This window comes from Lichenostomus cassidix, chromosome 1Aa (assembly GCF_008360975.1).
Source record: "Lichenostomus cassidix isolate B80296 chromosome 1Aa, HeHo_3.0, whole genome shotgun sequence".
NCBI classification, from domain to species: domain Eukaryota; kingdom Metazoa; phylum Chordata; class Aves; order Passeriformes; family Meliphagidae; genus Lichenostomus; species Lichenostomus cassidix.
Genome location: NC_139480.1, coordinates 23468948 through 23488265, shown reverse-complemented (window position 1 = coordinate 23488265; position 19318 = coordinate 23468948). Strand labels below are relative to the sequence as shown.

Here is a 19318-nt window from a genome sequence, read left to right as displayed (position 1 = left end):
TGGCTACTTTATTCAGACTTTTGAAATACAGACTTTACAAGAAATGCGAGACACCTCTCCAAAATGGGCTGAGCTCAGATTTTCTGTCAGGGATTTTTAAGATCTCTTTGGCTGACAGAAGTTGATTAGATGCTGGATGCATGTAGAAGACTCATGCATGCATGGTGGGGAGCTGAAGGGGAGTTTCACACAGCACCAGTGTGGATGAACTTTGGATGCAGACCCTGGCTCAATAAGAGAAGACACACATAAAGGTTGTGGTGCTCAGCCTTGCGACACCAGGTATTTCCATCAGCAATGTGACTACAAACTTCTGCACAGTATCCCAGTGGTTATAGCACTCACCCAGAGAATGAGCATCTTGGGGTCTGGCTCCATCTCCATCTCAGTTAATTGCTCTTGCAGGAGAGCAACTGCTCTGTCACTGCAGCAGAGGTGCTTCTGTCCAGGCAAGACTGAGCTGTAGGGCACCTGCGGGATGTGAACAGGATCAAAATGAGAGCAGTCCATAGAAATCTTCAGCACTGTGAATTAGAACTATCAACTCAGAAAAATTATTTGTATCCCCTGGATTAGTTATCCTTTTTATTTAATACCTTGGTATAAGATGCATAGACTTTGTGGAAGCAGCTGAGAGTAATCACCAATTGCATTCCTGACTGCACAGGAGTCAGTAAGCTACTCCATGGACTGAGCTTCTATGGAGAAAGGAAGGTGAAGAGTAGACTCCCTGCCTTCCACCTCTTCAAACTGAGGTTAAGTGACTCCTTAAGTCATGGCTGAAGCTGTTAGTAGGTTACCATGCAAAAGATGACCTTATAATCAGATTGTCTATTGTAAGGTATTTTTATGGTCACATAGAGCAAATCCGGCATTTCAAAGTATCATTTTTCTAGGGGACTTATGTATCTAAATGACCAGATGAGTATGGGATGATTCTTCTGGGAGTGCCTCACATACTACAGTGTTAGATGCTTAAGGTTGGTTGTGCCAGGGATTGTAGAGGCTTGCTGTTCATTTGGTATCTAAATCATGACAGATTATTGTTATTTTGTCTGACATCTCTGAACAATTATGTCAAAATTTGATTCTAATAGGTTTTTAGGCCCAAAAATAGTTTGGAGTCTTACTTTGTAATTGCAATTCTAGAAAATAAGGAGGTGTGAGCCTCTGAGTTATTTGTTATACCAGCAGTTCCATCCAAAATATTTGTAAGATGTAAACTGTGAAATCCTACATTAATTATTTGCATTTGTTTTTTTTCACAGAACTGAACTGAAGCTTACCCGAAAAGCTGCTTATGTGAGATATTTCAACAGCTCAGCTTTCTTCTTTTCGGGCTTCTTTGTGGTGTTTTTAGCTGTGCTTCCGTATGCTCTGATTAAAGGAATTATTCTCCGAAAAATATTTACCACCATTTCCTTCTGCATTGTTCTTCGAATGACAGTGACCAGGCAGTTTCCCGGTGCTGTACAGACCTGGTATGACTCTATTGGAGCAATAAACAAAATACAGGTAGGGTACCAAGACTAAAATCTTCCCAAGTACGTAAGCTAATTCTTTATATCATGTTATCTTGTCAGCTGATCAACAAAAGCACACAGCGTTTATGCAGACTTTAAATATATGTTGCTTTGACTAAACACCATGAAATGTCATTATAAATCTTGATATTGTTCCCCAGGCAGCATAACCACAGGACTCTCATGCTATGTGCTTGCTGCTTTTTTTTATGAAACAGTGACACTTGTTAGTTATTCTCATTGCAGAACACAGAACTTTATAAAATCATGAATTGTGGTGCTTAAGAGATGTTTTTCCTTCAAAAAAGGAAGTTCAAAGTTAGTACATGTGTTATATAGCATAGCTTCAAGGAGTTGCAGTCACAGTTCTGTTTTTCTAGAGAATAGTGGCAAGAACGGAGGAGATTGTGCATCTTATGCAAATGTGCATCTCATTCATTATGAGTAGCAAACATAATTAAGGTACCAGTCAAATAATTATCACCCACTTTACATACTGAGATCAACTGCTTGTGAACCAGCATGAAAGGCTTATCTGCAGAGTCATATCAGGGTGAATTCTCATTAGGTCTTTCTTTATCTCCTGTACTGAAATTACTCCCCAGGAAAAGAATTCTTACACTATTTTGGGGTGAAATCTTGGGTTTTTTTCATTATGTATTTATAGATGTGGGGTTTTTTGTGGAACATACATTTTATTCTTTTTAGTGTGACAAAAATAACTAATACAGAACTTAAAGATCGCAGTCAGATATTTGAACCTTAGTATAGAATAAGAAGTAGGTGTAGGATTTTTATGATTTTTAACTAGGCAGGAAATTCAAGAAATCTAGCCATAAACCTTTCTATGTGACCTTCAGAAGGCTGCCTTGTGTCTCATCATCGGCTTTCCTTGTGCTCCCAGATTCCCTAGACATTAGTGGAAGTATGCTGTCTCTCCTGTTTCCTGGAAGAGTGTGTCCAATGCCCTGTCCCAGAACTGGCAAGCCCAGTTGTCACACTGTTGCCCTCACTTCATCAAATGCTTGTCTTCAGGGTTATTAGCAAATGGGTGCTCCAGAACCCATAAATAATCATCTTCTTGTGGCAGGTTCAGTATAGTCCCCATAGAATGGACAGAATCCCAGAACACCAAAGCACTTTACTATTCTTAAGAAATATAAATAAGAATAATAAACCACTCATACATTTCTCTGATTTAATTTCCTCATCAGTTTAGAGAGTTGACTGGGCCAGGTATATCCCCTGGATTATAGTATTTTCACATGTTTTCTAGACCATGATACTTCAGAATCAGTGTGCTCTCTCTGACTATCACTGCTCCAGGAACTCCACCGTATGACTCCTTTGTTATGCAAGCAAATTTCCTTTATTTTTCCTCCCCCCCTCAAAACCCATGTGTTTTGCTTTCCAGTTTTTCAGTTCCTGCCCTTTCAACCATCTGCTTTTTCCCTTCTTTTTCTACTAAGAAAATTTGCAAGAGTATTTTAGAGAACTGATTTTCCCATGAGTCTGCTTAGTTTTTCCTTTGTATTACCCATGTATTTGCTCCCATGTAATTTTAAAAAGTTGAATTTGAAGGAGACAATACTTACAGACTATATAACCTTAATAAAATAATAGAATAGAGATGCTGTCTTTCCTACATTATCATAGGCTTACTCTTATTTCCTACTGCTCTCCCAGAAGACAACAGGAGCACCAGGTTGCTGACTTGTGTCATTTGAAATTACACTACATCAGTGCTGCACTTGCCAGGATCATTATCTGCCTTTTATTTTTGCTGGTGGAGAGATAATTTCAACTCTTTTAAACGCTTTCAGTTTTGGAAAAGGGAGATAGCAGCTTGTAGCTGCTTTGTTTCACTGTTTTCCAGAATGCAACCTCCTATATCTTACTCCAAAACCAAAGTTTTATTTGAAAAGGGTTAAGATCGGAGGGATGATCTTGCCTGATACAAATCCCAAAAGCAAAATAAGTGCCAAGCTTTGATATTCTTTCTAAATCAGAACCAAATACCTTTATGGCTCTGTTTTCACTAGCAATGAAAGAATTGGTGTATTATTTATATTTATGCCTCTTGCTGAAAGCACTATAATGCAAAAGTGCCACCAGAAATATTAGTGCTCCATGTTGGCAAATATGTACTACTTTGTGTGATATGATACTTGTCCCTTACTGTGTCATCTGCTTCCATGGTGTTTCTAGGATTTCTTGCTGAAAAAAGAATATAAAGCTCTGGAGTATAATCTAACAACCACTGGGGTTGAGCTGGACAAAGTGACAGCTTTTTGGGATGAGGTTGGTACTTTTACCCAAACTATATTAAAACTCAGAGTGTATCTTTTTAAAAATATTTTCCACGATGTTCTCTGAAAAGAACAACCTACACTCTTTCATTTTAACTAGCTTCAGCTCTCAGCAGGTAAGGAATACCTAGCAAGTAATTAATGCATGATATCAAATTATTCACAGTTGAGAAACTTTGGAAGGAACCTTCTAATAAGTGTTAAGACCTGTAATAGGTAGTTATTACTGATTTAAGCCAGTCTGAAAACAGGATCAGGCTGTGGCATGTATGAACATTGGAAAGCAGTTCTATAATAAGCAAATTTTGTTTGTGTCCACAAATTTAGGCACAAGTCCAATACATACATTAAAAGAATATATATTTAAGAATATGATGAGTATTTTATTGATAGGCAAAGTAGCATGAGAAAAGTAAGTTCATATGTTTTCATAAATCCATGGTATGATATACATCTCTGCATATGCATGTTTTATTTATTTTTTATGAATATCAAGTACACATCCATGTATGTTGCAGGGAATTGGAGAGCTGTTTGTTAAAGCAAACCAGGAAAACAACAACAGCAAATCTCCTAGCACTGACAGCAATCTCTTCTTCAGTAATTTTCCACTTCATGCTTCTCCTGTTCTTCAAGATATAAATTTCAAGATCGAGAAGGGGCAGCTATTAGCTGTTTCTGGATCTACTGGAGCAGGCAAGGTATTTCTATTTCTGCTCTTTTGACAAGAGTCCTAATAATTAAAAAGAATAATATTGTGTTGTCACCTGTATTGTTACCTCTATTGTTACTGTATCCTTGCTAGCCTGTACTTGCTACAGAAATGGTGGCTGCAGAAAAAAGTATAAATTAACTGCAAGTTTCACTAAAATAGTTACTTGAAGTTTTATTCTGTGGCCAATATGAGACAGAGCATGCTGGATATTTTTTGTAATAGCAGACCACAGAAATATAAGGAAATAGCAATTTAACAAGATGTTTTCCCACTGGAACTAAAAGGAAATTTTACAGGAGTAATGCAGACTGAAACCTAAAGTTAATGCTCATGGTAAGAATCTCCCTGCCTTTAAAAAAATGAAGATTATAGCACAGATATTTAGATTGTTCTGTGTGCTAGAAAGCATTTTTTCCCCTGTCTTGCTAACATTTTGAGGAAAAATTTGAACACAAGATGGTTAGTAACCTGACAAGCCTGACAAGAGTACAGCCAGGTGTGCATGCCCTGGACATATGGTGTACCTGATCACTTAGCTCCAGTTGCCACAGTGCCTTACTCAAGCTTCCTGAGACCCATGTGAAAGCCTGGGGAGGGGCTGCTGAAACTGGTGGTTTTCTGTGAAAAGTTGTGGTTTAGATTAATCATCATTTTACTACCCCAAAATGTAGTCAATGCATTTAGTTTGCAGATGACACATCCAATTAACCTCATTAATATAAAATGAGTTGACCTCTGGTACTCTTATTCACTTTGAATAGCAAGTAATTAGATGAGTCCTTCATCTTCACTGGATTTTTTGAGGAGATGTGAAAGTTAAAACAAATGTTCATTATACTTCTCCTTGTTTAACAAATTATAGGTGAAAATATTGTGATTTATTTTACTTGCATAGGGTAGGATCTTTGGTCTGGTGGAGTCAATGACAGAGGGCCCATCAATTTCAATATGATCAAGGCTTCTTATTTTTCCATAATGATCCCCATAAGAAAGAGCAAGGGACTCAGAACTGAGATTGTCCTCGAGATAATGTGTTAAGGTGCATTTTACTGTGATACTTTTGAATTAACAGAGTAATTTATCTATGGCTATTGCTAATGCTGGTAATTGTAATATGGAAATGTCAACTAGAAAATGCGGAAAGATGTATGTATGCCTCCTTTATTCTGCTACATAGGAAATTATGGAAAATTTAGATTATAATGAGCACTTTATGTGAGTATATACATACAACAAATCTGCATTTTCCAAGGCAATAAAAATAAAAGCCTTATCTGAAAAAGTTACAAAAATAAGGTTCTCCTCCCACCCCTCCACTTGCCCCCAGAAATATTGCCCTTGCCTTACACCTTCTTAATGTAAGGGGTCCTTCATGTTGCTTGAGGCTGTTACTGTTTATTCCAGGAATTGTCAGGCCTGTGAAACAGACTGCTGAACTATTTTATTTATAACAGGTATGAAGCCTGGCATCAGCTCTGTTGCTTCAGTATTAGATAGAGTTTGTTTTGGTTTTGTTTTTTAATTTGTGTTATACGGCACAAGATCCAGTAGTTTAACATCCAGTGTACAAAACAGACCAAGAGGCTGTCCTTTGCAAGATTGGAAATGTCTTACTCAGCATTTTGAAAAAGTCAGATTTTTCTGGTATAATGGAAGGAATCTCATGAAACTCCCCCAATATATTGCATAACTTGCAAAAGGATCTCTGAGCTTGACAGCATGAAACTGTGACTTAGACAGATTTTTTAGATCTTCGGCTGTTACGTCCCAACTTTGTTGACTATTTATTAGTGATAAGAATGCCACTGCAGTGGCTCTATAACATATTTTTCCGTGTATTTCTCAATTCTATTCTTTGATCTAGTAGCCAGTGATGTGTGACAAGGTTACTACTAGCTACTGATTAACTTTGAAATTATAACATGTCAGTACTGAAATTGCAATCAATTCTTTTATGAAGGGAAATAGTAAATATGCTTAGGTCATGCATTCACGTAAATGAGTTAAGAGTTACAGAGGAAAATTCAGATGAGACTGAGCAATTGTATATACTTACACAAAGAAATTGCATTCTTCAAGGCACTACAGATAATTCTTATGAACACACTAGCAAAATTATAAACATGAATTATGTTATACAAAGAACAAACAAAATAGTCACTGATAATGTGAAGAATCAACAACATTCTCTACAAATACTAGCACCTTATGTCTGTATGTATCTCACAGATAGATTTTGGCCTTGTAAAATTATTGAAAGCTTCATTAAAATGACATACATTTGCAGCAGCATGGCTTTTTTACAGGATATCTTACACAATTTTTATGATTTATTAAATTAAGTTTCTCTCGTATTAGAGGCATTTCAGAATCACATGTATCATGAAAATCTCCACTAATTGCAGTTTGCACTAAATCAGTACTTATAGGGACACTCTTGACGAGACAAATATGCCATTTAAGTGACTTAGCAGGGTGACTCACTTAGTTCAACTTTTCTTATTGCTGTACAGATCTCCAATATATTAATCAAGTGCTAATGTTTTTTCAGACTTCTCTTCTGATGTTGATAATGGGAGAATTGGAGCCTTCGCAGGGTAAAATTAAACACAGTGGAAGGATATCCTTTTCACCTCAAGTCTCCTGGATCATGCCTGGAACAATAAAAGAAAACATAATTTTTGGTGTATCCTATGATGAATACCGGTATAAGAGTGTCATCAAAGCCTGCCAACTAGAAGAGGTCAGTCATCTAGGACTTTTAAGACCTGTGACCCAACCCAAGTGAAAAACCCCAAAGAGAAATCTGGGGAATAGGGCTTCAAGTAGGTGAGAAATTTCTGAGGTTTAAGGAACTCAGCCTGGCATCCCAATTTTGTGATATTGCAAGTCAGCTTGTTTCCAGCTGCTTGGGGTATACACTGACATTGACAGTTCTGGTAGTTTACACAACAGAAGCTTAGTAAGCTGGTTTAGATATCATATGGTGTCTGCCTTCTCAGCCTTCCTTGCTAGTTAAAAACAGGAGTAAACATACTCATGTTAAAGAAATTATGTAAAAATACATTATTCCTACAATTTTTTGTCACATTTCTTCCCCATAAAGAAGCTTTTCCTTACAGTCTTGGAAATGAACCTGTTTTTCTCCTTTCTTTTGCACTTCAACAATGGCTCCAGGGATAATTGGAACTCTGTGGCAGAAACCTGAATTATATAGTTGAAAGTCTTGAATAAGTTGGGATTTTTTCTGTGTACACACTGAAAGTTCTTACACTGGCAATTATTGCAAGGTCGATCCTTATGTGACATGTAGCCCACAATAAGAACAATCACATTAAAATGTCCTTATATGTGTTTGATGTTGACAGAGAGTAGTATAGGAAAAGATATTTTTCACATGGCAAGATACAAAAGGAGCCAGCATTTGAGACCTTTGCGAACTTACTGCTGTGCCTTAAGATTTTGCCTGTAATATACAAATAAAACCAGTAAATATTTAACTGTGCTGAACAGGATTTTTCTTTAGGCCACACAGTGAAACATATTTTCCCTTAGCACCAGTCAAGCAAGAAACCATATCCAGTCTGTTTAAAAATAAGGTTACTGCATTTTATCTCAGAGCAGGGTATAGTTAAACAATAAAGTAATATTTTCCTATGTGTTTCTGGCCATTTCAGCTTACGTTTGGATTTTTGATTTGGTTTGCTTGAAATCTCTTTGGAAGCTCCTGAAGACAGGAGAATGAAAATCTTCTGTGTCAGGCTTTCTGAAGAGTAGTCCTTAACCTCAGTGGTGAAAGTTGTAGTTAATGCCAAAGCTCCCAGAAACAACTGGCTTCAGCAGTTCCAAACTGCCCTTGCTCAAGGAGGCTTCGCAAGCCAGGCCCGTCCTGGGTGATGAATGGTGACTCTGTGTCTCAGTGCTGGGGGACAGCTTGGTGTCCCAGTGTTCATGGGATGGCTCAGTGTCTCAGCAGGCTGCAGCTCCTTTGTTCTCTAAACAGGCTCAGTCAAGCCAGCTTTGATCTATGTTGGTGCAGCTCTGTGCAGAATGATATGCTTCACCTCCTAGCAGGGCTTATTATTTGAGATTGAGTTTGATACTTATAAGGTTTTTTTTCTTTTGGACTGAATAAATTGGGCTGGCCTGAAGAGAAAGCAGAATAGTCTGGAAGGAAGCCAAACACATTACCTTATTGCAATCATTATGCTTTCTTGTCTTGCTAGCTTTCATGTATTAGTTACCAAACAAGATTCAGTATGGCAGATTGAAGGATGGATTTCAAATATTACTTCCCTGTTTATTCCCCAATGCAACCTTTTAGGGGTTTATTATGAAAGAATTAGTGCTTTGCATTGGAGTTGTGTGTGTGTGTTTGCTCTCCTCCAGAAATGAGACACCAGAGGGGTTTTGCCTAAGTGAGTTCACTCTGCCCCCTTTTCTGCAATCTTCCTAGGCAGTTATATATAAATTCATAGCAATTTAGAGCACTGAAATGGGACATTTTTTAGTCCAAGTAGTTCAGGTAGCTACATTTGTGCTTCCTTAACTCTTAAGAGATTTCTCCCTTCAGCTTCTTACTCTTGTTGCCTTGATGCAATTGACCTACCCTCCAGTTGTGCCATTGTATGTGTTCATGATGTACTGTAAAACAGAAGGTGAAGATTAAAAATTATTATGATATATTGGAGATCTGCATCCCTCATAAATATTATGCCAAGATAGTTTGACAAAGTGTGTTTGTGTAGGGCACGATGCATTAGGATGTCAGTCTGTGCCTGAGTTTACAGGTTTAATTAGTGTGCACATCTCTCAAGTATCCTTTCTTGTTGTGCAGAGCGTGGCTGTTGTCTCACCCCATGCCCCTGGCACAGGAGTGTCACTGATGGACACTCAGCTGCAGGGAATTGTTGTACAGTGGACACTGCTTTGTGAGTCTGCATGTGGGAAGTGTGTTTTCATGGTGCTCCTTGGAGTGTAGTCCCACTTGATGACACATGTGACAGCAATAGAGTGTCACAGATTTCATTCATGGTCCTTGGTCCTCACAACTCTGCTCTGCAGCATTCTCTGGCACATGGGGATAGCAAGGGCAAGGGACACCACAGTGCAACTCGGTCCAAGTGTAAGACATATGAGTTATTGAAATGATCCATAATGAAAGACAGTCATGTGTTGAAGGTTCAGTGGGGGGAGTTGCTCAGGTCTTCTCATAATTTCAGGATGTCACTATACAGATACATAATACTGAAAATCAGGAGAAGGGTTCTCAACTGCATCTCTGTGCATCAGTGAAAGTATGCCTAGGGTACTGTTTAAACTTCTGTTTATGTGTATCTATTTTATGGTAGTGTAGCCTGTTTTATATGTGTAGAATGATTCAGAACTTGATTACAATGACATTTCTTGATTATGTTTTCCTTTGAGGGTATCAGAGGAGTTAAAATCATGATTTACAATATTGTTCTCATTACTGCAGTTTGTAAACAGGAAGAGGTGAAGAGAAAAGCAATAAAAGGTGAAAGAGCAAAAAAGACTGCTTTGGAGTTGAGATAAAGGGACTGTAATTAAGAGCTACATTACTGTTCTTGATATCCAAAAGAAAGAGCCTTACTGGCAAAAATTCTTTCTGAAAGCCTGGCACGCACTGAATATGACTGCAATGAGATCTAAGTTGTGTGTACACATTGCCCATATTTTTGTGTGATGCTGAATTCAAGGGAATACCAATATATTTAAATTACATGACACATCCTGTGAAACATCACAGTAAGAAGTTTTCAAGATGCGTAGGAGAAGGGCTACCTGTTCCCTCTGCACTGCCTTCTTGCTCTTTTTCCTTTTCTTGAGAAACAGTGATTATTTTAGCAAGCAAGAAAGCAGAATGAGTGCCTAATTTAGTATGCCTTCTAAAACTAACATCCCAGTAAGCAAATAAGAAAGTGAAGGCTTTCACCTCCTAGATCAGACCATCCCAGCACAGATCAGTAATCCTTACCATTTGTCCTTTATTTAGAAGCTTTTTTGAAATTAATTGTTTTAATGAGAGCACTTTTGAATTTGCAGCTATTATCTCAAATCTATTACATTTTAAGTTTTATGTTGGCATGCTATAATAGAAAGAAGACAAGATGTAATTGGTATGGATTTTGAGTGCATTTTCCAAAGGCAGTTCCCCATAGGCCAGTTTAAAGGTACTCAAAAAGTAAGATAAGATGAATTGGTGCTGCCTCAGCAGCACTTTTGACAAAGTGGTTTACCCTTTTGATCAAGTACCTTTCATCACATTCATAATAGAAATTGTAGCAAGAGAGTGTGAGCTTTTGTCTAGGACTTCCAGCTGAACACCAAATATATAGTAAAAGCCACTGTGAGATGTGAACCTCCTGAGTTTGTATGTCTGTGGAAACTTACCACTAAATTTGAAGCAATTTCTACATGTGTGTCTTCCCTAAGGATTGTATTAATTGGAGGTTGTATTAATGAAATGGCGGGGATAACATGAATATAAATGGAAATTTGTATGATTTGTAGGGGGTAATTGGGTTTGCAAAATCCTTTTTACTTACGTAATGAAAAATGGGAAAGGAATGTGACTTGATTTTCAGGTATTTAGGTTGAAAAATCAGTATTATTAGCCTGCTATATGCAGGGTGTGGGATTTTTGTTTGATTTTAGCACTTGATAAATTAAAAAGGTAAAAAGGTAAAACCTTTGAACAGCTGAAACAGGAATCTTCATTGTTAAATGCTGTTAATATTGAACAAACTCATCCTAGGAAGAGACATTCTTCCAGTCAAGACTACAGAAGCAGGCTTGTTACAGTTATTAATGTTTAAAAATAAACAAGCATCATATCACACTTGAGGGGGTCCAGTAGTTCATGAGTTTTGAAGTCATACTTCCATGACTTCCAGTTTTACCTTTTTGTTATGTGAGAGATATTTTTCCACCTAGTTAATTCATTTGATCCTTCAATAGTTATTTAAGAGGCCATAAACCCATAATGGCAAACTACCTTTGAGAGATTACCACTCTCTGAGTAAACACATGTTCTGATTTGAGAGCCACCAGCTGCTCATGAATGTAATGTTTAACATGGCATGCAAATAGAGGAAGTGTTTCCATGTGAAATCAAATAATATAAAAGTAGTAAAGAAATTTGTGGCCAGATTCTGTGGGTTTTTGAGCTGATTTTACAGGGAGTGCAGGAGATTAATTTTCATCTAATAACTGGATTATGGAGAGATTACCTGTGGAAAGAGACAGTCAATATGCCAAGCCCAGGTTTGTTTTCCTGTGTGTTCAATGTCTCCTTGCAAAGGATGGTATCCATCCCTGGGTGAGAAGTTCACTGCACTGTCAAGGAACACATCCTTGCATCCCACTATATTGCTCCAGCTCCTTTTATCTGTCCTGATTTTGGGTTGGTTTTTGTTTGGTTGTTTTGGGTTTGTTTTGGCTTTTTTGTCAGATGACCAAATCAGTAGGAGTTCAGGGGTTATTATGTCAGTGAATTAAATATTTGTGCTCTGATTTTGAGCCTCGTTTTCACAAGGGAAATGGGCAGATTACAAAGTGTGAGAAAGAGAGGAGCAATAAAGGGTTCAAGTGTGGAACAGAGTACTTTGTGGTATGTAATTCTCTTACATACCACAGGATGTTAAATGGTAGCTTGGTTATCTAATCAGGTACATGTCTACAGTGTAAATTATGTGAGAACAAGTGACTTAACCTGTCTTCACAATGGGGAGAGTCACTGGCATGTTAAGGTGAAGTTTATCACATCCAAATATAAACAGCTAAAGGAGGATAAATGCCTCTCTCAGGCAGGAAGTCCACATACTATGTCACAGATCCACAGAATAGTCTGAGTTGGAAGGGACCCACAAGGATCATCGAGTCCAACTCTTAAGGCCATACAGGGATTGATCCCACAACCTTGGTGTTATTAGGACCACGTCAAACCTGCCAGTACTACCATTGCATCTCAGACATGTGGGTCCAGAGCTGGCTACCTGTATACTTTTTCCATCCCACACTGGTGTGATCCACTGGCATATACAGACTCCTCAAACAGAAATTCTTGTCTGCTGCCCAAAGTCTCTGGCAGGTCAGCTGTGAGGCTGCAGACACAATGAGTTTTCTGGGTGAACGGGAAGTTAAGAAGCTCGCACAGTTTCTTTATAGCAGGGGAACACCTCCCAAATACATATAACAGACACCCCCTGCAATGTTCTCTGTTGATATAATTTAGTTAAAAACCTGTTTCAGTCAAGACAACTCTCCCCACCCCTTTCCCTGTCTTAGGTACAGGGCTCTGGACTGATTACCTTGGATGTTGTTCTGTCTTCTGTGTCTTTTCTGGAATAATATTTAATTCTCTTACCCCATGTTTAACCTACCCGCCTGAAGTGCACTGAACTACTTCATGTTTCAAAAATCTGTTCCATGGAAATATTTAAACATAGAGAAAGCAAGTTTTGCCAGAATTCATGTGAGTTTTGGGTGAGCCTGACACTCTGTTCAAGGTCACAAACTGTTGCAAAAACAAAGCTTATGCTTTTGGATTGTGAATCCTTCAGAAATGGTTTGGCTAAAGTCTAACTAAAGCTTTGGCTTCAAGAATCGCAGGGAGAGAATAGAGAGTTACCTAAATAAAATAATTTTTTTAAAAAAATTATTTGAAATACTTTAAAGAAATCTATTTTTCTGACTTAATTTCCAGGAAAATGAGGATTCAAGTATGTTCAGGCTTGTTACCTAAAAGCCAAGATACAAGAAATTATTGAAAATTCTTCATCTTTTAAAAATTCATAGAAGTGTTCTGTAGTTGGTATGAGTCTGAAACACAAGCCTTAATTTCAAAACTTTAAAAACTCAAGTTTTTCAGTTTAGTTCATATCTGCCTTATTTATTTTATTTTCTGAAAATCAGGACAAATGAAAAGCTATGCCTTCTGCAGAATGGTTACCTAAAGATTTTTAGTAATCACTGAATTCAAATCCAAAGGTCTGTTTCAGTTCTATTTCTACCTCATTGGTATATTAGAATTGAATATGATTGATTGGAAGTACAGAAATAATCATATTAGTGAGAAAGTAGATAGCAGTTAATTTTTCTCTTGTGACTAAGGAGAAAAATTATGAACTGGAGTAGAATGGTATTGCAATTCCTGCTTGAAACCTCTGGTGCTTCTTTTGCTTAACTTGTATTCAGCTTTTTATACAATAAAGACTTCAGTATTTTTTTTCAAATTGAGTGCAAATAGTCAGTGCTACAGAAAAGGAATAGCAAAGTGTATTCAGAGGCAGCTTCTCTAATACACAGAGAAAAGGTGATGATGATGGAAAAGACAGTACTTTGGTAGCAATGAGAGTTGGGATATTTTCTGGGAGCTCTGAAAATAAACACAGGGAATGTTAATGGCAATGAAGAAAAGGAAGGGACAGAGATGGTAAAGAAACTGTGACTGTAATAAAAACAGAAGTTAAAGAGAAGGGAAATAGAGTGAAGGTGACATGCAGAGAGTCAAGACTGCTGCTCTGTTTCATGATTGGTTTGTCTTTTATGAGGGAAGGCAGAAGAGAGATGATCAAAACCCACATAATTCAGGACAAATTTAAGGCAGAAAAAGAGGTCAAATAAGTTAAATATTTAGATTCTATCATTAGAACTGCTTGAGTAGTTTGAGTAGTCTTGGATGTATTAAGCAACTCTTGGTTCCTAGAGACTATTTTCTGTCATGCTTTATTATCTTCATTGTTGTTAATGATTTATCAAACTATTCTGATAACAATTAATCTCTACAGAGAAGACTTGGAGTGTGAAGTCCATTCTTAGGTTTCCTATTTTAATCACAAGACCATAATTCCTGTTCTCCCTGAAGCTATGCTGGCTGTATTCTTCCATACCAAGCCCGAAGGTATTATGAGGGCCATCCTTTTGCTGCTGAGGTAGATGAATGTGGCATTTACACTGCAAAAAATGCAAATAGCTAATAAAAAGGGTGCCTTCTCCTTGAGGGTGCAACTTGAGATTTTTTAGCTCCTGATATTAGAAGCATCCAGAAAAGTAATTAATGTCTGTGGGAACTGTAGGGGTTTTAATGTATGAATAGTTACCAACAGGTTTCTCAATTTAAGCATTTAGAAACAGATATGTTAAAAAAAATCCAGTGACTACTTCATTAATATGCTGGGTCTTGTGCCGTTCAGCATCATTACATTAGGTTTGTTCCTGGCTTGATTTCACTTCCTGCATAAAATGACAGCAAGGATGTATTTGGACCAGCCCTATGTACTTTTTTTACAATAGGTCATGCGTGTTCCAACAAATGGCATTGTGTGTCTATTGGACTTCATTACTCTGTTTACGCCTTTGAAAGAAATTGCTAAACATTTTTTAATTATTCTAATTACAGCCTGAAAAGTTCTTTGTCTGTTCCATGCCACATATTATCTTGAGGTGAAGGGTAGAGGGGAGCAGAAGGGGAACTCATTAAAAGTCTGATTAAAATTCCATGTTGACACACCTGCAAAGAAATATATCTGATGAAACCCCACTACCATTTAAAACAATGGGAGCCCTGGAATGAATTTCAGTAGAGCTAGGATTTTACCCTATTTGCAGGAGAAGACATACTGGGCCCAGTTCTTCACCTGGGTTTTTTTGGAAGAAGTAGAATCAGGGAAACAGCAAGAATTCCAAGCTGCAGTACTGGTAGAAATGGGAAACAGCTGAAATCAGCTCAGAGATCTGGATACTTAACCATGCAAACCCCTATGTTAAGTGTATGTTAAAGCACAGACGCTGAGTAAATGCCAAAGTTACAGATGAATAACATGACTCCTAAGTACATAATGAGACCCGAAGTGATCTGACCAGGCCAGAAGACATTATATGCCAGAATTTCACATGTTCTCTCTAAATACTTCATGACCTATAGGAAGGTGGTTTTGTCACATTCAGAAAACTTTTCTTTAAAACTGTTGTTGGCGCTGTTTTTCACATTGCTCTTTCTGCAAATACTTGAGCTGTTATGTTAGGGATTTGCTATTGTGACTCCTTTTACAAGAGGCAAATAACTAGTTAACGTGAGGGTAATTTAAAAAGCACCTGCAATAGATTTTTCATACATAAGAGCATCTTGATTTTAAGGTCAGAATCCTCTAAGTCAGGAAGTAAATGCTATTATCAAATTAAAGAGTTGTGAGAATCTCCCATTTCCTGACAGACCAGGCAGTCAATTTCTAGTCCTTAAGTGGCTGGACCCTTCATCTGTCACTGTTCCAGGTCTGAACAGCATTGTTCACTCTGTTCCTGAGGTCAGGGCAATTTGCAGGGGAGGAAGAAGGAAACATTTCTCTGGAAGGATATTTATTTATTTATTTATTCTGCAAAGCCTCAGAGGCCTGGAATGGCAATAGGCTGCCCAACAGAGAGTGATCAGCCATTAAATTGCAGCAGCGGTCATCAGAATTGGATTGTATCTGACTTCATGTGAAACATCAACTTACAGAGAGCAGCTCAACTTAGAATCCCAAATAGTATTGCCCTGAAAGTGCTTCATGTGTCTTCCAGTCCTGAAGCCATAGGATTTCTGTGGGTGCTGCAGAGGCCATGCAGACAGCTGAGTTCCTGCCTGTCTCTTGGTTGCCTGGGGCACAAGACCCCTAAACAGGCTACACCTTCCAGAGCACTGCCAAAAGATTGTTCTCAGAAGCTCAAGTTCTGATGGATAATTCATGCCATGCTTTTTCCTCCCAGAAGCTGCACTGAAAATATGTGTAATGCATGAGAACACTGGAGCTGATTTTGTCTGGTACTGGATTCCTCGGTCAGCTTCCTTGGCTGTGGGGGATCCCTGCCTGGGGAGTGGGAATGTATGCACAGGCAATGTGGTAATGCTGAGCAGTGAGCACAGGCACTGGGAGCTTCTGGGATAGTCAGGGATTCCCACTCTCTGCATGGCACACTGCCCTGAAGTTGTAACCCCTGGAAGTCTGGGTGCTGTGAGACACAGGGAGCTCATACAGCCTGTGTTTCTGGGAACAGTCCCCTGAAACTACATCCACCACACTGGTAGTGACATCACTGTATCAGCTTACAGATGTAGGTCAGGTAAGGCTTGAAGGCAGAATTTATATTTTTTGTTAGAGCAACTCTAAAAGTAGAAAAACTAGAGAGTCTTCAGATAGACAAGCCATTCTCCTTGTCTCCACTCCCGTGAATTTCTGTGGTTTGCATGGATCATCAATTTCAGTGGTAAATACTCCTCTCAAGACAATTTCTGGCTACCCCTGCCAGTGAGACACAAGAGTGTCCTTTTCTCCTTTCTCTGTCTCATGAGAGTGACGTGGTGTTTTCTGTTTTAATTGCTGACTAAAGATTCATTTTTAACATAGTCATGAGTTCTAAGTAGCTTATAGCCCAAGCAGTGGAACTTGGTTCCCAACACTTTTGCAGACCTTGAGCATTCCTGGCTGGGAATTTAGTCATGCCTTTTTTAATGAACCTGCCTGAACTATAAATTTTGGGGCTTTGAAGAGCTCAAAACCAGAGTTTGCTTCTTGCTCTCCCTAACTTCAGCAGCAAGTGCATTTATCATTCATTGACAGAAAACTTGAGCCGTTAATGTCTTGGATTGACATTGTATGAAGGTACATTCCTTGCTTTTATGGAGATTAACTATTCAGACAAATATTTGTTCTTTAAATCTTGCAGCTGGTGATTTCTTTCTGCAATAGAATATGTTTTCTTTTATCACCATTTCTAAATACATAAACAAATTTAAAAAAATAAACTCCTATGGGACATTTCTTTTTTTTACAACTGCTGTCCAACCTGTCTCTACACCATTGAACACTATGCTTATGGATGTACATTATAACCAGTCAGTAGCTTGAGTTTCTTGGCTATGGAAAATACTGATTCTTAAAAAAATTGTTAACAGGACATTTCCAAGTTCCCAGACAAAGATTATACACTGCTGGGTGAAGGTGGAATCATTCTGAGTGGAGGCCAACGAGCACGAATCTCACTGGCAAGGTGAGTATTTTGCTCTTCAAGTAGTGTACTATTTCATGTATATGGAATGTATTATGACAAAGCATTTAAATACATGTGGACTAAGTCCTGCCAAATAAATATCCTCCAGGTATATGAGGAACTTGATTTTACTATCGGAAATCTGTGTTTTGTTATGCAATTTTGTTTATGATACACCTGCATCTTAATTTACTGAATTTTAAAAGTTTGATGTCATACAAATTCTATGGCTTAGCATAAGATTAATTTTTTCCTCCCTCACGCAAGATGGCTTTGGAAATTCAGGTCTTTAAGTGTAGTTTTCTATGTACTGTGGAAACTCATAGAAAATACAAATAAATATTCCAGGATCTTTCGCTGCTATGACATTTCTTCAAAGAGCTTCGTATATTGATCAATGGTATACACCCTGTCTGCAGGTTAAAAAAAAAAAAAAAAGAAAAAGAAAAAAAAAGGAGGAAAAGAGAAAAAGAAAAAAAAAGCACCATGGTCCAAAACATTTTGCTAAAACCTTTGGGCTTCTCTCTGTCATAAGAAGAAAAAGTGGAAAGCACTGGCTAGTCAGTACCTATGAATAACTGCCTTGTCTGTTTGACCTTCCATGTTAGTAAGTAATTCTGAAGGTCTGCAGAACAATAACATAGGTGTTTGTCTTATAAATTAGCTATGTGTTTCAGCAGAATCACTTAGCTATTATCAGAAATCCAGTAATGACAGCTCTGATGTGTAAATGGCCCCATTTATTTCTGTGCCAAGTGCAAATTGTGTTGGTTCCCATGCTCAGAAACACTGGGTAGAAGTAAAATCACATTGTAGTGATCTGCACTGGCTTCCCATGAAAGATGTGCACATCTATGTGAGGCTAAAAGACGGGATCATTAAAACAGAATATTTTAGTGTGGGTTTGTGAGGCAGAAGAGGCATATGGATGGTTCTGGTTCATGCAGTGAGAGGAGGGGAGGGGAGCAGGCAAAGCTTTCAGAGCATGTAACCCCAAAACAACAAAACCCACTTAGATTTTCATTTAAAATGCAACATTTACATGGACTGTTTCCTAGATGCTGTGGATAATCATGTCTGTCACTTTTCACATGGTCACAACTCATTTTCTGGAGGTTCATAGAACTTATGTATTTATTGTCAGCTGTAGAACTGTAATTTTTAAAACAATTAAATATCATAAAGACAGTGACTGTCTTGCATTTTGTTCAGGCTCCAGTCCAGGCTCTGCATACTGCACGGAGTGCAGGTATTGAGGTGTGGGTTGCAGATGAAGCTCTGACAAGTTAGAGGCATAAATTTATGATTACCCTGGGTTGTACCTTGGTAGTAAACTGGTGACAAATTGGACATTATTTGCTTGGACTTGCTGCATAAACATTTCTGGTGTAGTCTGTGCAAGGTCAAGGGAAATGAGAATCCATGACAGAAGTGACATCAACCAGCCATCATGAGGAGCAGGTGGAGATTGCGTGAGTCCATCTTTCTTACAGAGCACTGCCAGTGCTTGCAGCTGCAACCAGGGGAAAGAAAGGACCAAGGGAAAAAAACAGTGCATGTCCTGGATTTGAGCCAGCTCACTGGCCTGGTACCCTAAAGCCAATAATTTGTAGCTACTAAGTCCAACACAAAAATCATAGCAATAAAACCCTGCAAACTTCTTGCTGATAAAAACACCCAGGACAGTATGAATTTTTGTTGTTGTGCAGCCACTACATCAT

General features: G+C 38.2%; 1 protein-coding gene across 1 annotated transcript in view; it reads left to right on the top strand.

Annotated features, from left to right (window-relative positions):
- The window catches only part of CFTR (CF transmembrane conductance regulator), an 86994-nt gene that overhangs the window by 24120 nt on the left and 43556 nt on the right, over window positions 1–19318 (top strand). The window contains exons 8-12 of the mRNA XM_085042625.1: window positions 1269–1515; window positions 3732–3824; window positions 4351–4533; window positions 7099–7290; window positions 17503–17597. Coding sequence (XP_084898751.1) covers window positions 1269–1515; window positions 3732–3824; window positions 4351–4533; window positions 7099–7290; window positions 17503–17597 — 810 coding nt within the window. The remainder of the gene's footprint in view (window positions 1–1268; window positions 1516–3731; window positions 3825–4350; window positions 4534–7098; window positions 7291–17502; window positions 17598–19318) is intronic.